This window comes from Lepidochelys kempii, chromosome 8 (assembly GCF_965140265.1).
Source record: "Lepidochelys kempii isolate rLepKem1 chromosome 8, rLepKem1.hap2, whole genome shotgun sequence".
Lineage (NCBI taxonomy): Eukaryota > Metazoa > Chordata > Testudines > Cheloniidae > Lepidochelys > Lepidochelys kempii.
This window is the reverse complement of record NC_133263.1, coordinates 15,135,247-15,154,085: the sequence shown is the minus strand read 5'-3', so window position 1 is coordinate 15,154,085 and position 18,839 is coordinate 15,135,247. Positions and strand designations below refer to the sequence as shown.

At 42.4% G+C, this 18,839-nt stretch overlaps 1 protein-coding gene across 4 annotated transcripts in view; it reads right to left on the bottom strand.

Annotated features, from left to right (window-relative positions):
• Positions 1-18,839, bottom strand: part of SLC22A4 (solute carrier family 22 member 4) — a 54,971-nt gene that overhangs the window by 32,568 nt on the left and 3,564 nt on the right. For all 4 annotated transcript variants that reach the window (XM_073355647.1, XM_073355646.1, XM_073355645.1 and 1 more), the window contains exons 2-3: positions 10,083-10,186; positions 5,543-5,697 (exon numbers count right to left, since the gene is read on the bottom strand). In XM_073355647.1, coding sequence (XP_073211748.1) covers positions 5,543-5,697; positions 10,083-10,186 — 259 coding nt within the window. The remainder of the gene's footprint in view (positions 1-5,542; positions 5,698-10,082; positions 10,187-18,839) is intronic.

The following is an 18,839-nucleotide window of genomic DNA, read 5'->3' as shown; positions in this document are numbered from 1 at the left end:
CACAGACAAGGCTTCCTCATGATCAGGGCAGGTGGCAGCAAGTTGCCTCAGAACCCTGGAGGCGTCACTCCCTGCACCTCTATTAGGAGGCCAATCTCACAATTTAAGGTTGTCTTTTACTAGCAGTGGTACACAGATGTCTTAGAAATGGATACTTGAGACACAAAATAGGTTCGAAGGCCACATTGTGCTGTTGAGAGAAAGTGCCCGACAGAGGTGAATGAGATTTTGTTTAATAAAAAAAAAAAAAAAAGAAAAGAAAAAAAGTAACTGGCCTCTGGAACAAATCACTAGTTCACTTGTCTCCCTGCTTCTTGATTATGAAAATGTTGACAGCACAGCAGCAAGATATTTTACTTCGACATGTCCCTTAACAACTCAGTTTTTGGTTAAGTCAAGTGAGATTGCTTGAGAATATTCAGTAAAGTGTCCCTAGGAGATAACTTTCCACAGTCAGCTAAATTAGGGCCCACTGACTTCAGCAGGCTATGGAACAAGCCCTGAGAGAGGATGCCATGCAAGTCTGAAGTATCTATCACACGGTTCTCCAGTGGATTGAACCCTTAAGGACACTAAACTTTCTAAACTAATGCATGCAACAAGAGGCCACAGCAACGGTTCCTTAACCCACCCAGCAATATTGTTAATCTATCCAACTATACTCTTAGCCCAGCAGAAGAATCTGTCCTATCTCGGGGCCTCTCCTTCTGCCCCTCCACCCCCACGAACATGATACAGTTCTGTGGTGACCTGGAATCCCATTTTCGACATCTCCGACTCAAGGAATATTTCCAATACACCTCTGAACAACATACTAATCCACAGAGACCTTCGTACCAACACTACAAAAAGAAGGATTCTGGGTGGACTCCTCCTGAAGGTCGAAACAACAGACTGGACTTCTACATAGAGTGCTTCTGCCGACGTGCACGGGCTGAAATTGTGGAAAAGCAGCATCACTTGCCCCATAACCTCAGCTGTGCAGAACACAATGCCATCCACAGCCTCAGAAACAACTCTGACATCATAATCAAAAGGCTGATAAAGGAGGTGCTGTCGTCATCATGAATAGGTCGGAATATGACAAGAGGCAGCTCGGCAGCCCTCCAACACCACTTTCTACAAGCCATTACCCTCTGATCCCACTGTGGGTTACCAAAAGAAACTATAGCATTTGCTCAAGAAACTCCCTGAAAAAGCACAAGAACAAACCCCGACCTGGGGTATTCTATCTGCTATGCAAGATTCATAAACCTGGAAATCCTGGGCGCCTCATCATCTCAGGCATTGGCATCCTGACAGCAGGATAGTCTGGCTATGTAGACTCCCTCCTCAGGCCCTACACTACCAGCACTCCCAGCTATCTTCGAGACACCGCTGACTTCCTAAGGAAACTACAATCCATTGGTGATCTTCCTGAAAACACCATCCTGGCCACTATGGATGTAGAAGCCCTCTACACCAACATTCCACACAAAGGTGGACTACAAGCCATCAGGAACACTATCCCCGATAATGTCACGGTAAACCTGGTGGCTAAACTTTGTGACTTTGTCCTCACCCATAACTATTTCACATTTGGGGACAATGTATACCTTCAAATCAGCGGCACTGCTATGGGTACCCACATGGCCCCGCAGTATGCCAACATTTTTATGGCTGACTTAGAACAACGCTTCCTCAGCTCTCGTCCCCTAATGCCCCTACTCTACTTGTGCTACATTGATGACATCTTCATCATCTGGACCCATGGAAAAGAAGTCCTTGAGGAATTCCACCATGATTTCAACAATTTCCACCCCACCATCAACCTCAGCCTGGACCAGTCCACACAAGAAATCCACTTCCTGAACACTACGGTGCTAATAAGCGATGGTCACATAACCACCACCCTATACTGAAAACCTACTGACCGCTATTCCTACCTACATGCCTCCAGCTTTCACCCTGACCAGACCACACGGTCCATTGTCTACAGCCAAGCTCTACAATACAACCGCATTTGCTTCAACTCCTCAGACAGAGACAAACGCCTACAAGATCTCTATCAAGCATTCTTACAACTACAATACCCACCTGCTGAAGTGAAGAAACAGACTGACAGAGCCAGAAGAGTACCCAGAAGTCACCTACTACAGGACAGGCCCAACAAAGAAAATAACAGAATGCCACTAGCCGTCACCTTCAGTTCCCAACTAAAATCTCTCCAACGCATCATCAAGGATCTACAACCTATCCTGAAGGACGACCCATCCCTCTCACAAATCTTGGGAGACAGGCCAGTCCTTGCTTACAGACAGCCCCCCAAACTGAAGCAAATACTCACCAGCAACCACACACCACACAACAGAACCACTAACCCAGCAACAAAGCCCGTTGCCAACTATGTCCACATATCTATTCAGGGGACACGGTCATAGGGCCTAATCACATCAGCCACACTATCACAGGCTCGTTCACCTGCACATCTACCAATGTGATATATGCCATCACGTGCCAGCAATGCCCCTCTGCCATGTACATTGGTCAAACTGGACAGTCTCTACGTAAAAGAATAAATGGACACAAATCAGACGTCAAGAATTATAACATTCATAAACCAGTCGGAGAACACTTCAATCTCTCTGGTCACTCGATTTCTGACCTAAAAGTGGCTATTCTTCCACAAAAAGACTTCAGAAACAGACTCCAACGAGAGACTGCTGAATTGGAATTAATTTGCAAATTGGATACAATTAATTTAGGCTTGAATAGAGACTGGGCGTGGTTGAGTCATTACACAAAGTAAAACTATTTCCCCTTGTTTAGTCTCCCCCCCTCCCCTCCCCACACACACTGTTCCTCAGATGTTCTTGTCAACTGCTGGAAATGGCCCACCTTGATTATCACTACAAAGGGTTTTCTCCCCCCCAACCCCCACTCTCCTGCTGGTAATAGCTCATCTTAAGTGATCACTCTCCTTACAGTGTGCATGATTAACACCCATTTTTTCATGTTCTGTGTTTATAGAAATCTCCTCACTGTATTTTCCACTGAATGCATCCGATGAAGTGAGCTGTAGCTCACGAAAGCTTATGCTCAAATAAATTGGTGAGTCTCTAAGGTGCCACAAGTGCTCCTTTTCTTTTTGCGAATACAGACTAACACAGCTGCTACTCTGAAACCCTTGAATGTGAGCCTTCACATTTGGAAGCAGTTCTACAAAATAAACCCACCCTTAATCTCTCCACTAAAATTTGCTTGGAAAGACTGCAAGTGTTCTAGTGGCACAGACTCAAGTGAATAGAAATGGGTACATTTTTCCTGTGTTATCAGCATTTTACAAGATACTCCCAACCACAGTATCATACTGAGGGACTGCCCGTTACAGATGCTATTTTCCTATGACGTGGTGTGTATTTAAAGTCACAGTATAACTAATGTAATTATTCAGATGTAACCCTGTTATCAAAGACATATTAGCTATATGCTGAAAGAAAAACGCATGCTTTCTTGGGTGTTTAAGGATTATTTATAGTGTGGCCTTTTAAAAAAATCTTATACTTCTATAATTCTACAACTTAAATCTATTTAATATGCACTGATTATGTATGAAATAGCATATGAGTTGACCACAACACTAAACAACACAATGATAAATGGATGATTAAATTAATTAATTGGCTGCCGTTGGAACGAATATTATGAAAATCATCTCATTTGCAAATCAAGCTTTGTAGTAAATGCAAAGTGAAAAAAGTCCATTCTTTTGAAATATTCGTGGTCATGCTGTACCAGCATTTTCCTTTCCAGCTCCCACTCAGTTTGCTGATGATTACAACTTAGGTGTGAACTATTTTTAATGGAAAAAGAAAAATCTGGCCTGTAACATGCCTATAATATGGTTACAATGCTTCTGGTTTTAGGAAAAATAAGTTTGTAAACCAAGTGAGATTAAAAATGAAAAATTATTAAATGTTTTAACTGTCTGATCAACATCTGCTTAAAACCAAAACCAGTGGTGGCACAGTGAGTGAACTATACACATTTAATGTAATCTCATTGAAAAATAAAGCAGTCAAATGGAACAAACAGCCAAGATTGCAATATTAAAATCATTCACAGAATGTACCTAAACAAGATGGTTTATCTTAATTTCTTTCCAATTTTTTAAAGTTACAACTACAGGAAGAGTCCCAAACCTTTCTATCCATATCTTCTAGGCACCCACATAGTTTTAAAATTTAGGCTTTAAAAAATACTCAAAAACCTTGCAGTGCACAAAAAAAAAAAATCATTTGCTGAGACACTGGATCAAACTGACCTTGGGTGTAACATATACTGTTGATATCAGTGAAGTTTACACTAGGGATTCATTTGGCTCACTGTATGCAAAGTTGCAGCCAAGAGCAATTTGTTTCCTCCAACATATGAAATTTAGGGTGAATTGTAATCAGAATGAATATAATTTAGGATAATTCAGCATTGACTTGACTGTCAAGAATACATGCAAATCTACAGTCCTTTCAATAACTTAATCTTTGGCGAAAGGTCACAAACTTTACCTTGTTTTGCCATATGGAAGGGTCATTTTAATTTGCAACACTGTTGTTATTAAAGCAATATGATCAATGGAATCCCACACTCGCATAAGAAGGTGCAATGTCACTGAAGCCAATGGATTTACACCAAGTACAACTTTGGCATGGGACTGAAATACAGGCTGTGAAGAAGACTGCTGCAAGTGGGTGGGTCGAGTGGGCAGGTGGCTTTTCTGAGAGCTGTTTCTTTGGATAACAGGCCTTGAACTATTTCCACAGCTCTGTTTTTTTCTCTAGAGAGATAGGAAAATGAAGGGCGAGGGTTTCAGACCTGACTGTGCCAGAGTACGTTTTTCCATGAGCAAAGCATGAACTACTGTGTTCATAGCACTCCACGCAAGCTGGATTGAGAGAAGTTGACAAAACTAGAGAAAGTTACTTAAGTATAATACACTTCTTTCAAATTCCTTTATCAGCGGAACATTATTGCACCTGAATTATTGGCAACGTCTCTGAATTCACCATTTGAGTAGCTCTCCGAATATGGAAGTTTGTTAAACCCCTGATTTAGCTAAGCAGTTAATCATATGTTTCTCTTTAAGCATATGCTGAAGTCTCACTGAAATCAAAGGGATTTAGGCATATATCTAAATGATTTGCTGAATTGGGTCCTAATGCAGGTACTTAAAAAAAAGGGGGGGTGGGAATTCCTTCTTTTCCACCTCAGTTTATAAAGATACTGGGCACTGTGGTTTACAGTTTAAACTTTTTTCATTATTATTTAAAAGTCTTTTAAAATACTCTTTCCGTCTAAGACAATAAAATGTACATTCAGCATATAGTTCATGCTTGTTTACAGAGATTCCTTAATTTTTTCAAGAAAATATCCTAGTGGAGTAGATTGAGGATTATGCATGGTGGAGAATGTGACAGGCTCTTATCAAACGGTCTGCTTGGAATTAAAAACTAAGTCATTCACCAGCACACCCAGCAAGCATTTAATGTAACAGACATGTTCTTACCCAGAATGAAGGCCACCACGTAGTTCGAGATCTGTCCCATGCCAACTATAAGAAACAGCACTGTGAACATCTCCCAGCTGGTAGAGAAGACCTGCACAAAACTGAAGCCAGTCTGTACTGCCATGGTTGCAAAGAGAATACTCTTCCTGCCAAACCTTTTGCAAAAACAAGGAGAGGAAAGTTATATTTAAAAAAAATAAAAACACAGAATAAAAATAATTTCAAGGTCCATGGCTAGGCAATACAGACCTAGCACATTCATCCCACTCAAAACCACATAGTTTATCAACACGCGCAGTGCTCTATTAGGCCATCATTTTTAGGAGCATTAAAAATGGAGGCTCTTTGGAACTCAAGACATTAACAAAAATAATTCAGAAGAGCAGACATCCTAAAGAGAGTTGTTAGTATCTCTGTGACACAGATACAATTCAGCCCCCTTGTGCATATACATTATGACAGCCTTTAATTACATCATCACATACTATTTTTTCCAGATCCCATTTCTCATTCAGCATGCAGGATGGATACTGCTCACTTAATGAGAAGCTATTCAATATTTTATTTTCTCCTCACTGTTCAGTATGGAGCTCTAGGCCTTGTTCAAAGGCTACTCTGAAGACAAATTTATTAAGTTCCTCCCTATAATATCTGAGTGCTTCACAAATATTATATCATCATTTCCAACCTGTCCCTGTGCCAATCTGTCTCTACCCTACCCTTGGCTCCTTGCCCCAATTCCATTCTTCCTGTCTACTGTAGGGTTGCCAATTTTGTAATATTTAAAAAACACACCCTTCCCCGAAGGCCCCACCTCTTCCCCTGAGGCCATACCCCCATTCACCTATTTCCCCCTCCCTCTGTCGCTCACTGCTTTTCCCCTCTCCCCCCCACTCCACTCTCTGTGTGGGTCGGGAGGGACTCGTCTGCAGAGCCAGCACTGGGAATTGCAGCCACCCATTGCAGGTAGGAGGTGGCCCTGGCTGAGTAGGGGCTGGCACAGGTGATGACTCAGCGCCTCCCCCACCCACAGTAACTGGATTTTGGGTCAGCAGACTTCAGGTCAAAAACCAGACACCTGGCCACCCTATTGTCTACCCAGACCCACTCTCCACTCCTTAAACTTCTCAGCCCAGTCCCACTCTCCCACTCCGGGCTCACTGTCCAAGTTCCAATCTCCTCCCACCCCAGCTCCTTGACCCTAGTCTCCATGCCGGTCTCACTTCACCTCCCAGCTCCTTGACCTAATCTCATTCTTGGAAACAAATGAACTGTTCTGGCTGAAGTTTTTTTTTGTTTGTTTTTTGTTTTTTTAATAAAGAAAAGTCAGCCTACAGCAGACACCTGGCATGGAAAATTTCAACCCAAACCCTTAATGTGTTTGGTCACACTATAAGCAACAGAAAAAAGGGTTTCTTAAAATGGGATGTGTTGGACAACTTTAATAATAGGTAGTACAAAGAAGGCTTAATATTATTGCCCTTCTTGAAGGACACTTCTGATTTTCACATACTGGCAGAAATAGCTCAGCTCCCAAAAGTATAGAAGAGCGCACAATTTGGATAACAGCAACAAAACAGCTGCAGTTATGCAAGAAATGTATCTATCTAAGGTGGTCACAGTGCCAATAAGTGTGATAAATATACAATTAATCAGAGGCCTAATCTTGCAATGCATTAAAGTCAATGGGAGCTTTGCCAGTGACTTCAGCGGATGCAGAATCAACATGCAGGAGAGTGAATCTCATAGCAGCTTATTCTGCTGGAACAATAAAACCAAGGTAGTGGAAATCTACCAATGATTTAACTATACAATCCTCTCGCCATCTTTCAACCTCCTTCTTCTCCACTTGTTGTCTATATTACATTTCTATTCCTTTTTCTTATGGAAATATAACTGTAAGCTTACCTCTGGATTTAAAGACACACAACTCCTCCACATGCTGTTTAAGGTTGCAAAGTCAAGCACCCAAAAGTTAGGAAAGGACAGAATTAAGATTGCATCTGCAACCTTAATTTGGCCCCGACGTGCATATGGATTATGATACTGTCTTTAATGACATGAGTCTATACTATTTTTCCACAGAATACCTGCCTCAGCCATAAGGACACACTGATCTGTACGTGGAGTTTAAGGGGCTTTTATTAGAAAGGGTGGCTACAATAGTCTCTCACTTGGAGAGTGGTTTCTGCAACAGCACAGGTGAAACTCAGAACATACAACTCTTTATTGTCAAAAATTTTGCTAAAAAGTCCCACCAGGGCCCTGACAGCAGCAAGGCAGAATGGAATTTATCTGAAATTCTGAAGATTTTCTTTCTTTTTTTTTAATTTTTAAAGAGGTTTCCCACTCCACTCTTTTGTCCCCCCATTAGCCTCCCGCCATGGAAATCGACTACACATAATGTATGTTGCTCTGCAGTCTGCTCTCCTGGGATCACTTTCTAGTCTCCTCTTCTTCTCAGGAAGTAATCTATCTGGGGCCTGTTGGCAAAGAATTTGTATGTCATTAAGTGATGCTTTCTCTTTACAAAGCAGGTACTGGCAACAACCAGATGTGGGCTTGGGCTAACGTTAAAGTATCTACACCAGCTTCATTTCTAGTTCCAAAGCCTCATTCTCCATGACAATCACTGTGGCCCTCACTGTATTCTCCCATGTGTCCTCAACTTGTGGTACTTCACTTATCACCTGGTCCAGCACTATCTGGAGCTCCTCGTCTTCCAACATGCAACCAACCTGTGGTGCGTATCTGCATATAACATTCAATATCTGTTCTCTGCTCAGTACTGTTCTTTCATCAGCCAGTCACTCTTCCTTTGGATGTCCATTACCCTATCCTTTAATATTACTGCTACGATCATACCTACTCCATTCCTCCTTGCTATAGAGCCATAATACGTTATCTTGTAACCCATCCCAATATCAGTGGATTTCAACCCCTTCCATTTTTACTCTTGTATGGAGATAATGTGCATTCCCCTGCTCTTCAGCATCTTGGCTACTTCTCTTGATTTCCCAGTCATTGCTCCCACATTCAAGAAAGCCAAACACAGGTCTTGGGCTCACTCCTTTAGCCACATGCACCCAGAATGCAGTAGCCTTTTCCCATTTTCCCCAGCCTTCAGGAGAAGCGGTCACATGTTGCTTCCAGGGGATGCCCTAGCATTGTACTGATATACTCCCTGAAAACAAAGACCCATAGAGCATGTGTGATTGGCACAAATTTTACAAACTGGCTGTCCAGGCCAGAAGTTCTTAGTTTGAAATTGGAGACCCTTCGCCTAGGTGGGCTCCCAACCACAGCTAACAAGCCCCATGTGTCCAGAGCAATCTGGTTAGTAGGTACTAGACACCCACCTTTTACACCCATACTTTCAGTTAAGGACCCCTCCGCAACAAGAAGACATGATAGGAGTTTGTCTGTCAGAGGCTATATCTTATGCCAGCTGCATGAGGCATTCTCTAGGGAGCGAGAGCTCATCCTCAAACCCACCATGGCAGCTCTCTGGGAGGAGGGTTGAGAGGAGTGACTTGATTATAGTGTCTATGTACCTTCATGGTGAGAAAGGTCCTAAAGGGCTCTTTCACAGAAAAAGGCATAACAATAACTGATGGCTGGAAGCTGAAGCCAGACCAATTCAAATTAGAAATTAGGCACATATTTTTTTAACAGTGAGGCTGATTAACCACTGGAGCAAACTAACAAAGAAAGTGGTGGATTCTCCATATCTTCTTGATGTCTTCAAATCAAGATTGGATGCCTTTCTGGAAGAAAGACATTAACCAAACAAGCTTTTAGGTTTAATACAGGATTAAATGGGTGGTTTTCAATGACCTGTGATATACAGGAGGTCAGGCCAGATTATCTAATGGTCCCTTCTAGCCTTTAATCTGAAGAATGGATCTATGAAAAATATATCTGCTCCTGATGAATCATGTTAGGATTTACAGTAATTTAGGGCTGGCTCCGCCCTTCATTTTGGATCTGCTCAGTTTGTCTCCATCAAACCCTCTTCAGTACACTGACAAAAAGGGTGAATTGAGTTCAAGCCATCTCACTGCTCCTAGACTGGGTCTTCCATTATGATGTTAGATGTTTTACTCTTGATGAAACTACTTGAAGAGTATGGACAAAGAAACATCAACTGACCCTTTGTCGAATGGTCAGATACCACCACGTATGAGTACAAGGCAAATACATGTGCACTTTGCAGAGATTAGTTCTAAGTTTGAAGTGCATCATTGATATTAATTCTAAAGGTGCCTACTGAACAAACAGAAGAACAGAGCTGGGAATTTCAAAGAAACTAATGGAGTAGGTGCCCAATTCCAATGACAGTCATGGGAATAGGGCACCTAACTCCCTTAGGCTCCTTTTAAAATATCACTGTATATGACTTAGCGCCCTCATTTTCACTGAGCACAGACCAGTCTTGAAACATGCTCAGAAAGGAAGGCTTACGCTCATCTTTTTAAAAGGTAAGGTCAAGCTGTAAAATTTTAGAAGCAACAAGGCTAACCTTCTCCATGTACTTTACCTGTCTGAGAGCTGTCCTGATACAAAGGATCCCATAAGCACCCCCACAAAAAACAAGGAGGTAGTCAGGGGAGTTTTCCAGTCATCATCACATACCAGATTCCACTGCAAAAGAAAGAACAACATGTAACATTCCCTATTTCTTAATATCATTTCACAATCATTCAGATCAAAAGATGATTTATATTAGCTGCTTAGTAACAAGTTCATTTTGAAAGTGTATGGATTTCAACATTCTTTGGTCTAATTCGCCCACACTTGTTTTTCTGCCTGGGTCTGAATATCGGGCACTTCTAGGCATAGTATATTAATTAGACAGCGATGGCTTGCTACCCAGAAGCATAGTTTACAGACAGTAAAAAAGAAAAAAATGGAATGTCCTCTAGGGATGAGCAAAATTACAATTGACTTCATAGAAGTCAGGATAAGGAACCTTGCTCCCCCTTCAATATGGTTTTTGTAAGGCCCCAACTCTAGCTGCCTCCCTATTTGGCCCCAATTTAATCTCGCACCCCCCGCCCCTAGGTTCTATCAGACCTACAATGCACTCTGAGACATGTGACAACAGAGCAGACAAGTCAGAGTTTGGTGACAGCTGGGTGCAGCACAATGGTTGACACAGACACCCCTGGGAGGTGGAGGGTACTTCTGGATGTCCAACTTGAGACACCTTAAAGGGGCCTAATTTTCAGAAAGGGTTGAGCACCCACCAATGCAAATCAAGACAACCAGAGGGGGAGCCTAAATTGGGCACCCAAAGACCACCAGTTATTTTTGGCAATCTTGGCTATTGTGGCCACACAGAAAAAATGGAGATTGAGACACGTTTACAAGGTCAGAGCAGGCTAGAAAGCTGTGGGGAAGACAGGAAAGATTCGAAGAGGCTGACAAGCACCCAAACATTTTCCGACTATATGCTTGTATCATTGGCTCCCCATTACCTACTTCTTCATCTGTCCGGGGTTTTAGATTTTAAGCCCACTAGGACAGGGACTGTCTTTGCTATGTCTGCATGGCACCCAGTACAATGCGGCCCAGACCCAGACTGAGGCCCATAGATGCTATCATAATATAAAATATTCACTACTAATCTCTCCCTCTCTCCGCCCCGCCCCCTGCACATCCCCTTCACAAAACCTTTCTGACTTTTTTTCTAAATTAATGGGATTTATAGCAGCTCCATTTTCACTGGGGGGAAAAGCATTTAGTCAAAACATTAGCTATGCAGCTTTGTTAGAGGTTTGTTCAAGTGATGATTGCAGCTATGGCACTGAGAGAGCCACGTACTACTACAACAAGAACTGTAAATATTTCTAGTCTGACAACAGGCTATTTTCCAGGGCCCAATAGTCCCCCACTATGGGGTAAAAAGAAAAGGAGGACTTGTGGCACCTTAGAGACTAACCAATTTATTTGAGCATGAGCTTTCGTGAGCTACAGCTCACTTCATCGGATGCATGCCGTGGAAACTGCAGCAGACTTTATATCCACACAGAGATCATAAAACAATACCTCCTCCCACCCCACTGTCCTGCTGGTAATAGCTTATCTAAAGTGATCATCAAGTTGGGCCATTTCCAGCACAAATCCAGGTTTTCTCACCCTCCACCCCCCCACACACAAACTCACTCTCCTGCTGGTAATAGCCCATCCAAAGTGACAACTCTCTACATAATGTGCATGATAATCAAGGTGGGACATTTCCTGCACAAATCCAGGTTCTCTCACCCCCTCCAAAAAACACCACTATGGGGTGTGGTGTCACGGGCGTGGAAGAGGGTTTAGAGAGAGAACAAGAGCTCCACAGCATTATCTCCTTCATAGAACCCTGTAGAAGTTCCTCCACTGGGGCATCCTAGGAGTTTGGGCTCTACATGTGCCAAAGAGGGTGGGGTAGATGGCACAGTTGATATCAGAGGCATCATAGCTTCCTTCCCCACAAAGCTGTGGGAAAAATAAGTTAGTACAATAAATGCTGAGAAATACAACCTTATCTTGCTCTTCTGAATGGAGATCCAGGAGCAGTTGCCAGTACAGCTACTGCAAAAACAATGCTATCATGGTGCCCTGGATATACACATGGGGGGGATGGGGGGGGGAGTGAGGGCAGAAGCTCTGAGAGGGCACAATCCCCCCTACACACACACGCCTGAATGAAGTAGCAGGAACAAAGAGTTTTCTGGGTCCTACAACAGTTCTTTGACTCTCACCACAAGAGCTCAGCAAAAAAAGAGTCATTTACCTATGTGATGAGGTTCCTGGTTTAAAACAGGGTGGGGAGGGAGGAAGGGGGTCACAGGCTTGCGGGCAGCATGATCCCACATTTGTGAAAGTTTTCGTTGTACCTGCATTGCTCTAGTACAAGGCTTGTTGCTATATCTAAAAAATACTGTCAGGTTAAAAAAAAAGTCAACTCATTTCACACATTAAAAACTTTAAAATGCTTTCTGATTTAATAAACTACAGAGCTAGTTTAGTGTTCACTATTTATTCTCATCACTGGAATTTGTTTTGATTGGACCTTTAAACTGAGTCACTGTGGAAACATTTCTATTGATCTTCAGTTTAAGCCTATATCAACCTGATAGCACAAGGTATTTTTAGAATGTTCATGATTCTCATCCCAGCCAAGTGACAATTGAGTATGTTTTTGTCACAGCATGTTCAAATAAACAAACTTGTTAAGATGTGTTTGCCAGAACTGCTTCTGAATCCAGAGTTCACAAATATCGACTTCAGATTAGATCATTTTGCCATAAATCTAGGCTCATTAAGCATCAGATCAAAGCAATATTATCTGTACAACATAATATGAATCATGTTTAAAACTATTCCTTTACAGGAACTTGTCCTTCGGTAATGCAGTGGGTGGCGCATGAAATATAATGCTGAGGCAATGATTGAAAAAGTAAATAAAATCTATTCAAATGTACTATAGTTAGACAAAGAATAGCCTCCACTGAAATCTCAATGGTGGATTGTTCAGACTGTCAGCCTAATTTTCAAATGATTTAGAGGGGGAAAAAACCCACAACATTTATTTTCATACAGAATACCCCACAACTCTATTTTTATCCCAGGATACCCACTCTGAATTTTAATCCTGCTCCTACTATTATGCCAGTGGGTCCTGCAGGAGCCCACAGAACCCACTGCCATAATAGCAGGAGTGGGATAAAAGTTCAGCACACAATGCAGGAGCGGATGGGAGTGGGTTTTTCAGGGCGGCCCCGTCCAGCAGCTGCCACTCGCCGGCTGTCTAGCTCTGAAGTAAAGGTGACAATGGGAAATAACTGGAGGAGGGGCACAAAAAATTCCAGGAATGGTAGAGGGGGCGGCAAGTGGAAGAGTTTGCGCACCACTGTAGTAGAGAACAGTCAACCAGAACGTGTTGAGGTAGCCAAAGTATTGCTGTTAATGTTATGGAAGACACATGGCTAAGTCCTTAAGCAAGTCATACCGGATGACTCAAGAAATAGGCAATGTGATATTTCACATCTAGATCAGTAGATCAGATTTGGTTCTGCTGACATAACCAACATTTATTCTGATTGGCTGGTTGCTGAGTGGTCTTTGTAAATTGAATTCAGGTACAACTCCCAATGGACAGGTCTCCTCAACACAAAGACGGTCACTGTTTCATTGTCAGTTCAAGCAGACGTGGCAAGGGAATAGAACTGCCAGTGAATGGAAGGATTCTATTTTTAAGTGTGTGAAATCTGACTCTTTTCACACGCATGAAATTAGCTATCTAGTGTCATTCAATGGAGATTTACGTTCTCCCTCTTATTGGCACCAAGCCTATTAGTCTATAGTACTTTTCTGTCAACTGAACACCTACATTCTAGAATTTAGGAGAGGGTAGTAAGTGTGAATCCTCCTTTTCTCTATGGAGTACAATAATTATACTATTAACAACACAACTTCATTTACTAAAATGTGACAGTAGTTGTTCTGAGATATTAGCATCTGTCCAACAGGCACATCTTATGGAGTGCCATCACCAGTCATGGAAAAGGGGAGAGGCAACAACCTACATTTCTAAACCAAACTCCTGATTTTAGAGTTTTTAAACTAGCCAATTTTTTTCCTTTTCTCCCTCACATCATACAAGGTTTCCATGGATAAACGAGATCCTTTTACTCCTTTATTGGGCCCGAACCTGCAACTTTTAAACATGAAGACTTGATTATTGCCAATAAAGTCAATTTACGATCAGCCACAAAAAATGGACTGCAGTAATTAAATTATAGTTTAGCCCTTTTATAGATTAACTATAAACACACCTTCTGAAATATCTTAACAGAATAAAATGTTCATTTACCAACAAACAAGTCATTCTGCAGAATTCCTGACCAAACACATCCAGGGGCAAACTCCTGGCAAACTTGGAAGGAAGCTGTGTTTACTTTCAGTATCAAAAACTATTTAGGCAAGAGACTACATCTACAATAGCCAAGTACCTCAACTTGATTACTACAAGCTAGCAAGGGCATGCAGAACAGTGAATTCTGTCTGCTGCTGGTAATAGGTGACAATTTAGGATTCACAGGTTTGCAAACCAATTACTTCTCCAAAATAATAGCAGAGATCAGTTTTATTGCTGAAAGCGACAGAGCCCTTTTAGGGGATTATCCAACTGGCCTTCCCACACGCAACACTTTATTCTGGTACTCTATCAGAAATTACTGATTAATTTTCTTCAGTGTTCCACTGTGCTACAGGGCTCAACCTAGCATCACATAGTGCAGAGACCATAATACTTAGCGGAAACTACATTAAAAGTATCTTGAATCCACCCAGTTCATAATAAACAAATAAATGCAGTTTGAAACCTTGTTTAAAAGGCTGAGCCTATAAATCTCAGGAATGCTGAACTCATATCCAAGAATAAGAGTGAAGATCAACAGCAAGAAGCTCAAGGGAAACTCAAAAATAGTCACTGGTTCTCATGACTGTATAAAGTCTGTAGTTCATAAATTTCACATGTATTGCACCAAATCTACAAAATATACAAGTGAGATTATCCCATCTAATCACAAAGATGACAGCATTAGATATTGTACTCTTAACCATACTGCCAGCTGCCAACATTGGGTAGATCTCATTAAATTTATTTCAAAAGTATCACTGAGAAAAATCAGCTGAGCGGGTAATCTCTGCAGGTACATTAGAATTGTGGTGGTTTGTATTCAGCTTTTTATTCAGAAGATTTTCAGCCCTGCCCACTGCTGCACATTAGACGGGTATAATTATTTTATGATGAGCCAAAGTTCCCATTATGCACATCATAGTGAAGTCTATATTAAAAAGCAAGTTGCTAACTGATTTCAAAGAGACAGTACTTTCCTCAGGACAGTCTGAAAACAAAAGTGTTTTACAGTAAGAGGCACTAACATTTTTAGCTGCATCAGCATTAGCAATAGTGGGGAATTCTTGCCCCAAAAACCCCAGCATTGACAAGCCTAACACTATCTGTTCAGTAATGTTAGCTAGGATACACCTATTATAACAACTCTCCAAAACATACACTGACTTCCTATTTGTTCCCAGAATCAGTTCAAAGTGGTGGCATTGATCTCCAAAGACTATGGGAGTGTCTTCACTGTAGAGTTAACTTGGATGATTGGCACCCAAGTCTGAGCACCTGGTTTAGCCTAACCCAGGTGTGAGCAGCCACACTGCAATGCCATACCCAAGTTGCTGCTGGACACTCCTCACAAGCCCTGAAAGTGGCCCTTTGCAGCTGGCTAAAACTGCTCAGAGAGGAAGAAGAAAACTCCATGTAGATTTGGATGGGAGTAAAACTGATCTGGGTTGCAGAGTAGCAGCCGTGTTAGTCTGTATTCGCAGAAAGAAAAGGAGTACAAGTGGCACCTTAGAGACTAACCAATTTATTTAAGCATAAGCTCTCGTGAGCTACAGCGGTGATAGGATATATCCTGACAGAAAGACACAATATAAGCAATTAAGCTTTGTATAAACATTAATTTGTTAAATTATTTCTGTCTGGGACAATTCATTTGGGGTTTCACCATTTTAAAATTCATTGGCAGGATAGGCAGAGATGGGGGGTATTGTTTTGCTGGAAGGTGTAAATAACTGTCATCAAGTGGATCTGCGATCTATAGAACAGAGGCCTGCAAGCTGGTTTGCTAAGCACCCTTCTTTCAGGTGCAAGGGAAGGAGCAATTAGTCCCCTTTATGTAGTGAGATAGCTGAAAACAACAAAGAAGTGGCTCCGGCCCAGCACGCACTGGGGGCAGGGCAGGCTCCCTGCCTACCTGCCTGCCCTGCCCCAGCGCTGCTCCAGGAAGGGGCCGGAACCTGGGGGAGAGAGGGGCAGAGGCTGTGTGTGTTGCCCTGGCCACTCCTCCAGGTACCTCTCCCGAAGCTCCCATTAACTGCGATTCCCCGTTCCCAGCCAATGGGAGCTGTGACGGGCAGTGCCTCGAACCAATGGCAACACACAGACCCCTGGGCGCCCCTCAGGTTCCGGCCGCTTCCTGGAGCGGCGCGGGGGAAGGGCAGGCAGGCAGGCAGGCAGCCTGCCCTGCCCCCGCTGCGTGCTGGGCCGGAGCCGCTCGAGGTAAGCACTGTGGAGGGCGCAGGAGCTGGCGGGACACAGAAAATAATCCCGCGGGCCGCGTGTTTGAGACCCCTGATATACACCTTCCCCATTGCACTGGTGCAAGCGAAGGTAGGAATCTGAGCTGAAGTTAACTTATTCATCCATAACTAGGTAGTGCCCCTACACATACAGATTCTACTGCACAGTTTTATGGAGCACTAGGTAGGAGAATACTTTGTGTAAAGTCTAGAAAACAGGGAGAAGACAGGCCTGGTCTACACTACAGAGCTATGTAGTAAGCACTACACTGAAATGTAGCTCCCACCTATGCAACTTGGCCATTACACTGACTTAACTCCACCTCCATGAAGGGTGTAGCACTTCTGTTGATGTAATCAGATCGACATAGTGTCAGTGTAAACATTGCACTGCTTACATCGACTGTTGCTGCCTTTCGGAATCAATCCCACAATGCCCCACACTGGCAGTTACATTGGTGCAAGCGCTCCAGGAACAAATAGACTTTCATAAATAAATTGATCTGCCAAAAAAGCTTGTAAAGAAAACTAGTAATACCTTTCTTGCACCCACTGTACTCTGATTTGTCAAAGCAAATCTAAGTGTGGTATCAACTGGACAATTCTTGCAGTGTAAATTCTAAGGGTGGGGTTTTTTTCCCCATCTAATACTAGTCTGAACAGAAAAAGCATATTGGCTCAAATTAGCAAGTGTAATACTCTCCATCCCTCCATTTAGCATAAAGGACCATTGCTGATGCTGAAGTCAATCACATTTTGGAGTAGCAAGACTCCAACATTACCACCACCACTGGCAGGTATGAAGATGTGCATAGTGTTTCTTTAACTTCATAACAGGAAGCTAATAAGAAAGAGGCGGAGTCATGCAAAGTAGCTTTAGGGAGAAAACTGTTTTCTTACCGTTTAATAAAATTCCTTGTTCAGTGTTAGAGAGAGTGACTGTCCTTTACCATTGTCTCAGGACACCTGGAAAACCTAAATAAATGTCTATGTGACCTATAAAAAGAAAAGGAGGACTTGTGGCACCTCAGAGACTAAAATGCATCCGATGAAGTGAGCTGTAGCTCACGAAAGCTTATGCTCAAATAAATTGGTTAGTCTCTAAGGTGCCACAAGTCCTCCTGTTCTTTTTGCGGATACAGACTAACATGGCTGCTACTCTGAAACCCGTCAGTATGTGACCTATGTGACACTAGCAGCATTCCCACTAGATGATAAACAAATAACCTTTTTTGTAATGACGCTGACAGAACTAAGAACGCTTTGGTGCCAGATTCCCTGTCATTATATTTCAGTGTTCTTCCTAACCCAATGCTGACATGAGATTTGAAAACTAACAAGCTGAGGGAAGTGGATGGGTGCCTGGCACTGCAAGGAGACTGGCTCTCATTACAGTACTCCTTTCTCCTGTCAGTACTCCTTTCTCCTGTCCTAAATAAGAGGAAGACTCCTGCAGCATTGCCAGCACTTCAGGTGATTTTCCTGGTCAACCATACTACAAGATACTTGCAGGAAGCATTAATCCAGTGACCACAAACACCAGTTAGCTTTCTCCACTCAGAAAAGGTTTTCATTACAAAGTGACAGATGATAGATTTATGCGATACAGACTAACCCTTGATGCAGGACAGGGAGACTGACCAAAGTGGCTCTCCTTCCAGAATTTGGGAGTGCCCACACCAGAACAACCAAAGTCTGTTTGGCTCATTCAGGTACTAAGCTTTTACATAAACAAACAACCGTTTAAAGATAACTACACATACAGTATACTTGAGAATGGGAATTAATGATTGACTTAAGTCAGTCTGAAGGTCTACCAAGATGGAAAGTGCCCTTTCATAGCTGACCTGCAAAGGAAAAGAATTAGACTTGTGTCCTTTTTTTCCCCTTCTTCCCTAAATAAAAAATTTTTGCTTTAAAAAACAACCCACACACTGGAAATGCAGGTCTCATCTAGCCTGAAGGATTATTGCAATTAGGGCCCAGCTCCTCAAAAAGTATTTAAGTGTGTAACTCCCACTGATTTTAATAGGAGCTAGGTGCTTAAATACCTGAGGATCTCGGCCCAGATGACTAGTGAAATTACAACACATAACCAAGAGAATGAAAGCTGAGCATTTAACAGAGGAAGGGATTTTAGTCAGCCTGT